Source organism: Oncorhynchus tshawytscha, linkage group LG09 (genome assembly GCF_018296145.1).
Source record: "Oncorhynchus tshawytscha isolate Ot180627B linkage group LG09, Otsh_v2.0, whole genome shotgun sequence".
Classification (NCBI taxonomy): domain Eukaryota; kingdom Metazoa; phylum Chordata; class Actinopteri; order Salmoniformes; family Salmonidae; genus Oncorhynchus; species Oncorhynchus tshawytscha.
In genome coordinates, this window is record NC_056437.1 from 82500229 (window position 1) to 82508810 (window position 8582).

The window sequence follows — 8582 nt, forward strand, 5'->3', positions numbered from 1 at the left end:
CTGGGCAGTAGAGGTGCTAGACTGAAGAGTGGGTCACAGAGAGTTTAACTGCCAGTTAAAGTGGGTTGGTTGAGGTCATATCTTAATATTGAATGTTGTACACTAGAGTCAAAAGTATTGATTTTATGTTTTGAAACATGTCTGGATTGTCTTCATTGTTCAGGAATCCCTGTGGAGATGATGAAATGCAATTCTATTTCCAGTAATGTCACATCCTGGTGTTTGAAATAGGAATATAATCCCTCTTTGTTCCAGTCCTTCTTCCACACAGTGCTGGGGAACAGTCACATGTGTGACTCTCTGGTGGACAACAACCTGCGTGTTACCAACTGGAACAGGAAGCTGGGCTGTAAGTGCCAGTACAAACACATAGTGGACTGGTGCGGCTGCTCTCCCAACGACTTCAAACCACAGGACCTCGTCAGGATACAGGTCAGCCAGCCAGCAGAGGGCACTGTTGTACCTATCATGAGACTTCAAATTGAGTGTCCTTAACTGCTGCACTCCTCCTCAGTCAACAAGTGTAATATTTAACCTTGATTCTCATGTGTTCATTCCCAAACAGCAACTGACCCGGCCCACGTTCTTTGCCCGAAAGTTTGAGTCCACGGTGAACCAAGAGGCCATAGACATCCTGGACACCCACCTGTATGGACACTACGCCCCAGGGACAGTGGCCATCAAGGCCTATTGGGAGAGCCTGTTTGAGCGGGCGGACGGGGTTGGCTCCCTCAGTGACGTGGCCCTCACGGCCTACTCTTCCTTCTTCCGCCTGGGCCTCAAGAGCCTGGATAGCAGCCAGACCAGCCTGGAGACCTGCAGGTGAGGCCCTGCCCTGAATGCTACAATTCTTCCAAATGGTAGATTCAGAGTGGAAGATTTCACTATTACTTAGACTAGTTGATACTCAATAGATGGATTTCTTCAAAAGAAGGACAACTTAAGTCTGGGTTTAATTATTGATGTACACACTAAAAAGATATCTCAATTTATTTGACCAACTCATATTGTCTATTCAAATCTCTTTTTCCTTTTGTGCAGGTATGAGCCAATAGGCTACCCGGTGTCGGTGCACCTCTATTTCTACGACGAGCGTTTCCAGGGCTACTTGGTCCGTCAGGAGGTGCAGAAGGGGGGGTCAAGGGTCAGGGAAACAGTGGAGGTGTGGGCCGTGCCTCAGGCCACCATGCAGCTGGAGAACAACCTCCGGGAGTTTGAGAGGCTCAAGAACCTGGAGGTGGGTGGGACCTGAGATGCATATGTCTATCTATCTTTATTTCTATGGGTATTGTGTACAGTCAAGGCTGTTGCAGTTTAGATAGTGGTGTATGACAAGGGCTGAGACTACGGGTGAACAAGTTTGTGGCGCTAGTTTGATGATGAAATACCAGTACATACTGTAGACTAGATGTTGGATACAAAGGAGTAGGTTAGAATACCAGATCAAATCAAATGAATACCAATAGGACAACAAGGATACAAGACTGCCCTACCACATTGATGTGAAATGTCTGTGCTCATGTTTCACGCTCAGGTGGGCACAGAGTGGGACCCCAAGGAGAGAATCTTCCGGAACTTCGGCGGTGTGATCGGGCCGTTGGACGAGCCGGTGGCGGTACAGAAGTGGGTTCGGGGGCCCAACCTCACTGCCACCATTGTGTGGATTGACCCCGCCCAGACGGTGGCGGCATCTTATGACATCAGTGTGGATGTGGACGCAGAGTACACGCAGTACAAGCCCCCGCTGCAGCGGCCGCTCCGCCCCGGGGCCTGGACAGTCAGGGTGCTGAGGCTGTGGGAGCGCGTGGCCGAGGCTCGCTTCCTCGTCATGCCCCTGGCCTTCAAAGGACGAGAGCCACTACGCCAAAGTGAGCCTGGTGGTTTGAGGGTCTGCTAGTTCATTACTTTTTTACCAGAAAGTGAAGTGGTTCCAAGGGGAGTGTAGTTCAGGGTAGTTTGCCCCTTTGGTGTTCTGTTTGATTCAGTGTGGCCATCCAGCCTCTGTATTCAAGTCACTGGAAGACTCTCAGTATGTATCAGATGAGGATGTTGCGAACTGATCCCTAACAGTCCTCTCTCCTTCCCTTTCCTCCTCTCTCTGCTACCCTACCTGATCCAGAGGAGGACAGCTGGCTGCACGCGGGGCCACCAGGCAACCTGTACCTGGAGCAGGGCTTCCAGCAGCTGAGATCTGTTCTGAAGCTTCCCCCACAGGAGCCTGCCCTGCAGGAGGCCCAGCAGAGGGCCCAGCTGGTGGGCAAGCCCCTGGAAGCCTGGGTGGACCGCACTGTGGGGGCCTTCTGGGTGACCGGGGACCTGTGCTCCACCCTGCCTTCCCCGGGCCCCTGCCCTTCCCTGGGCCCCTGTACCAAGTCCACCTGGAGCTCCCTCGCCCCAGACCCTAAGTCAGAACTTGGCCCTGTCAAAGGTGATGGCCGGATCAGGTAGCCCCCCGGACAGGAGGCATGCTGGACTACAGTAGAGGGAGAGGGGATTATATGTGAGCCCTGAGAAGAGGGGAGGATGTGTGAGCCCTGAGAAGAGGGGAGGATGTGTGAGCCCTGAGAAGAGGGGAGGATGTGTGAGCCCTGAGAAGAGGGGAGGATGTGTGAGCCCTGAGAAGAGGGGAGGATGTGTGAGCCCTGAGAAGAGGGGAGGATGTGTGAGCCCTGAGAAGAGGGGAGGATGTGTGAGCCCTGAGAAGAGGGGAGGATGTGTGAGCCCTGAGAAGAGGGGAGGATGTGTGAGCCCTGAGAAGAGGGGAGGATGTGTGAGCCCTGAGAAGAGGGGAGAGGGTTCTGGTCTCTAAGGCTAACTCATAAGGCACATAAATAGACACGGCTTCTCTCTACATAAGCTGAGGAGTGGCTATGCTCCCAGTTTAGAGGCTACATGCCCTTTTCAGAGGAGATGCGTGCTGGAAATTTGCACATGACTGCAAGACAAAGGTTTTTTTGTGTTTGAACGTAATTTCTCGTTACATGGACAATTTCTGTTATGTTATCTGTCTGCATATGTCTTCATTCAGGATCTGTCTGGGTAGAACTTTGGAAAGAGGAGAACCCCACCCACATATGTTTGAACTCTGTTCAATGCACAGTTTTCTTCTGCTTTAAGGAATTTAAAGCAGTGGCCAACATTTTGACAGTGGCTAAATGCTGTGTTGTATTGTTGTCAGAGGGCAGTGGGTCCTCTGGACTAGTATCTTCATGCTTATTTTCAAGCATTATTATTATCAGAACAGCAGCAGCAGCAGATTGGGGAAGTGCACTTTACTGTAAGACTAAGGTTACACAGGACAGGGTCGATCAGTAGTTTGAGAATGACAACGAGGAGGATTAGGAGCTTAAAAGGTCAAGGTGGAGGTTGTCACAATATGGTGACGTGGCATCCTCTTCACTTACTTACATGTCTTTTGTATAAAAGTGCTGCTAGAACGTTGCAGCGTCACTATCACATATCTGACCCAGCTAGCTCAACTGGAGGAGGAAGAATAATAATGTTCTGAGTTACCAGCTGGGAGACAAGTTAAAGGTGGGAGAGAGTCCTCTTCTCTCATGAGTTCTGTTTACTGTGACATTATCATGTTTTACATTTTTGTTTTGTTTCTTGAACATTGAGATGTGAAATGTCTTTGTTGTCCATGATCACTGCAAAGCAATGCCACTGGGGGTTGTGTGTGTCAGAGGAAATGCCTAACTGATGTGGGTAATAATTCTAGGCTACAGTGGCCTGGCTCTCCAGTGTGGCATCATCATATTCACAGTGGACTACATCGCTTCTCAAAGGGTCTAGTCACAGTTATGCTATATAGGCCTAGCTAGAGCCATATATTTAGAGTTAGGCAAACTTTTAGAATATTGAATATTGTTCTAATACTAGACAGTCATGCAAATACATTATAATGCAGAAACCTCGTTGGCCCAACTCTCTAAGTACATGGCTCTGGGCTAGCTGCCTCTTCTGTATCAGTGTATATGCAGTGCAGTACTGTCCATGCTCTGTATGCCAACAAAGTGAGGAGTCTTCTGTCATCTACCTACCACTTTAATGTTACTGGTAGTCCATAAGCATTTCTACAACAATGAAACTCCCGTCCAAGAGGGGTCAACATGACTATTTCACGGTCTGGTTAAGAAATCGAAGCTGCCTTTACTTTGTTAATATGAACTGTTTATAATGGGAGAATAGCTTCAAGACGTGCACTTATTTCCTTTTTAGACAATTCTGAAACCCTACCCTATTCCTTTGTTTTTAATTGTAATGTTTTAAAACTAGACTGGCTGAAACTCCTACTTTTATTGTTTTTTCAGTTTCTGCCACTGAGTTTACAAGTGACCTTGTTTCCCTTGCACACTTGCTTCAGTGAAGCTTCCATTTAACAGAAAGAATAGCAGAGCACCGTTTAGTGTAAAGGGAATAGGTTATTCATATTTTAGTCTGAGAAATATTTGTCCATCCATTCAATATCAACTCCTCTGTCAAACTATTGAGAACCACTTGTATTATTATTTTTTGGACACATCACACTTCGTTCAATGTCACTTCTGTCCACGCTGTATCACCCCACAGCCCACTCATGACTCACTCTGATGATGATGACATAGTGGCACTGGCTCCCTGACTGAGGCATGACAGTGCTGGACTGGAGAGGGGAGTGCTGGCCAATCACAGAACGCCTCTGGTAAAACATGGCAACAGGTTGACTGGTGGCACAATAAATAAAATAAATCTGATCTTGTCCAGTCTTGCTTTTTTGGGGTATTTCATTTTTGACTAGTTTATTGAATTCAAATAGCTGAATGAAATGTATTCTGCTAGTGAGTAATATCAGTGCTTTATGGGATTATTTTAACAGGATCCCATTGCTCTCAGAGAGGCTGGATAGTATCAATAATCATTAAGGGGTCGTGTGTATTCACGTGTGAAATTAGTTATTGATATACAATATATTTCGGCCACAATTGCTAGTTTAAAAGCAGGTTTAGGATAGGACTCAAAATATGCCTCATCCATCCCTTAAAAGTATATAGCTAATTCGCAGTAATCCCAAAGAGAAGACACGTGATGATTTGCGTTTGAAGAAAGGCGCTCACCATGGTGCTGAACACTGCACGTCCTCCACTTCAACGCACACAGTTGACATAGTTTCATAAATACTATAGTACACCTCCGTGTCCGCTTCCAGTAGGAGCGCTTTGCTTTAAATTTGTATTCAACTCTGCGGAAATGATCCCCCTAGGTGGCTATAGTTCTTGCCAGGAGCATCAGTATCAAACCTGCAAGTGCAAGGGATTTAGACAAGGAGGGGGCGGTGAGTGTAGAGAAGAGCGACAGCAAACGAGAGCGGGGAAGGGAGATAAAGTTATTGCAGCGACGTGTCTAAAAGCTCTGCTTATTAAAAAAATAAAGCTTCTCAACTCGTGCCTTGACAAAAGGATTCTATAGGAACAAAAAAAGAAGATGGATATCATTATGGAGAATACCCCTGAAATGGAATGTGTTGACCAGGGCGAGGCGCTTCACTCGGACAGTGCCTATGGGTCATCTGCGGTGGACACGGATACAGAGGACTGCCTGACTCCCCTCGAGATCACTTTCCCCTATAACGAGGACCTAATGCACAAGGTGATTAGGCTACTTTTTCACAACTTCATATAACTTAGGCTAACTTACATAAGATATGCTAAATTTGCCAATTCTACTGGGGAAGCCTATCTCTATATACAGAATCTACCTTTTAAATTGTACTCTTTTATAAATACATATTTTAATATTTAAGTGTGTCTCTGTAATAGTATACAAGTAAACTTTTCTGTCTGCGTGAACAATGCCTTCATTATGTGACATGGGAGGTCCTACAACAGTCAGTATTCTACTTGAGTGGATATTTCAGTTGTATGTGAATGTAGAGGTAATAATATCAAAGTTGGACTATGTAAGCAATTTGGAATGGTTGCGCATTGCAGGGACATCGCAGTGTGGGTTGACTGCTTGTGGAGAACCCATTCCCTTTGCCAGCTTCCATGACTTCATTCATCTCTCTCACCTGAATCAGCACCTGCCAGGTTTCAGGGGCCCTGGACAGCCAGGCTGACAGCCAGGCTGACAGCTGTACATGTCCAATGGGATAAAAAAAAAGATAGAACTTTGTCCTCCAGGTTGCATCATGAAAATGTAACCTGACTCTCACTTTCTAACGTGGAATGTATGGTTGAACTGCTCCCCCTTTGTTTTTGTGAGCCACAGCAACACGCATACACCAGCAAGTGCCTACTCATAGGATGTATACTTTGTCATTATTGACTGCATTTTTATTTGTACTTCATGTGAGGACACTTGGAAATTGAAGGGATATGTATCAGGGTTGGGGTCAATTCCATTTAAATTCCAGTCAATTCAGGAAGTACGTATAAATACAAATTCCAATTCTCTTCAATGCTTTTCAATGAGAAAAATGTATTAGAATTGGAATATGGTTTACTTTCTGAATTGACTGGAATTAAAAGGAAATTGACCCCAACCCTGATATGTATGCTTCCTGTACGTTCTCTGTTCCTTCCTATGTGTAATCTCATAGCCTTGATAGAACATCTTCCTGTTAAAGACCAAGGCTGCTTTTTAGGACAGCACTGATGCCAACGTTAAGCTATTCTCGAGAAATTTGCATCTTTAATGACTTTTTTTTACCTCAGGAAATATGTGTGTGTGTGGTGGAAGTAGATGGGTGGAAATGTCATGAAAGAAAGATGAGACTTGGGGCATGTTATTCCTTTACAGTTGGAGACCAAATTCACTTTAATGCCACATTTTTTTCATAATACACCCACTTATACTCATCAACATTGTTGGGGTAAATTGCTTTAGTAAGCAGCATCTAATATTAACTAGATACTTTTTCATATCACTTTATTTTTCGGGCAAGTATTTAAATTCATAGAAAGTATATATTATTTATCCATAGGCATCAAGTGTTATGCTAATAATTTGATCATTCTATAACAACTCCATTCCCCAAAGCAGCTAGATAAATCCAGCCCGCACGCCAACTGACTGAGAATATTCCAGTGTAGGAACAGAAAGTGCTTATGTTGAATGTTTCCATTTACCCTCTGTGTTACTTTCACAAACAATGCAGCGTAATGACTCTGGCGGTATGAGGACATCCCCAGAGGTAGATTCTCATTAACTGAAGGAAAACAACAACCTTTTGCTATATTAGAAAGAGAGAGATGTGCAGGGAGATGGGTGTTTCCTCTAGGTTGACAGAATCACATACCCTTCTAGTTTGTTTTTGACTTAGTTAATTGTGAGACATCTGTGGGGGTTATTAGTCTGGGTACCAGTCTGTTTAGATATCATTCCACTCCTTGCCACTCCTGTCAGTTAAATAAAGGTTACATAAAAAATACATGTTTTGCCACAGAGACTGGCCTGTCACCAATCTCTACCTTCAATATGCAGCTGGAATTACAGCTGAGTTGTTCATTGGTTGTTGGAAGAAACGGAGTACACGGACAGGGTTAGGGGGTCATGGCTGATTAACTAAAACAACTCAGGGGGGAGTTGGTACTCTCTTACTATATAGCTTGTGTGTTGCTATGGTAAAAACATTGCTCCCCTGCCCCCTGTGGTATGCTACACCCCCACTTCCTCTACATTTTCCCAAACTCTCCCCACCTCCTGTTGCCCCCCACATACAGACATTAAAGTTGGATGAGGATGACAAGAAATAGTAATGTAGTTATAGGTTGACAGTGGCTTCTGGTTGCTCAGGCCTTCACACAGGGTACACCCACTGTGTGTGTTTGTGCTTCATGCGTCATCAGACGAAGCCGCAAGTCTGCGTCACTGTTGTTGGTGTTGTGACCGTGTATCCATGAATGCTATCCTTTCCTAAGCATCCACCCCCACAATTAACCTTTAATAAAATATAAAACTTGAAAATACAAAGAAATGTTATGGCACGTTATTCCAAAGCTTTCTATAAGTGAATTGTAAAGTCGCTTCAAAAGGTCTATTGGATGATTTTGAGATTTTAAATCGATCTGATATTTTCAATCCCAGATTTTAAAAGGTCAACACTAATGTCAGCACGTATATCTAGTCCAGTCTCCAGACAGTATTCTGTAGGAAGAGAAACAGTTAATCTGGGTGAAGACTAGAAATAATATATTTTAGCTAAATCTACCATATCTGGTGAGACAGTAATGAAGTAATGAACATTTTCTTTCTGAGGCCTAAAAAATGAAAAAGTTGAGAAAGGGATGTGAGTGATTAGAGTGTTGGGGAGCTGAGTGGGCTGTGAGGCTCTATGAGCCAGCAGATAAGAGGCAGTGGGACCGCCTGCTGGGAGGTGATAAATGTCAACAAAAGAGGCGAAGAGCGTCTGCTGACTGCTGCCACGGAGCCCCAGGCTAGCTACACAACGCCAGCCACCAACCTGATAACCATAGCAACAGGGCCTTATTGATGCTCACGTGCAACGCTCCCCTCTCAAATCAACAGCAGATCCCCGTTGGGATGACGCATGACCCACAGCAATGGGAAATCATTCCTATCGTATAAGAGGACCCTCTCTC

The 8582-nt window shown here is 45.1% G+C and overlaps 1 protein-coding gene across 1 annotated transcript in view; it reads left to right on the forward strand.

The window, feature by feature from the left end:
* LOC112243700 (xylosyltransferase 2) overlaps positions 1–2582 on the forward strand; it is a 3144-nt gene extending 562 nt beyond the window's left edge. The window contains exons 2-6 of the mRNA XM_042327892.1: positions 232–432; positions 566–822; positions 1042–1237; positions 1535–1868; positions 2120–2582. Coding sequence (XP_042183826.1) covers positions 232–432; positions 566–822; positions 1042–1237; positions 1535–1868; positions 2120–2448 — 1317 coding nt within the window. The 3' untranslated portion in view covers positions 2449–2582. The remainder of the gene's footprint in view (positions 1–231; positions 433–565; positions 823–1041; positions 1238–1534; positions 1869–2119) is intronic.
* Positions 2583–8582: the final 6000 nt, after the last annotated feature.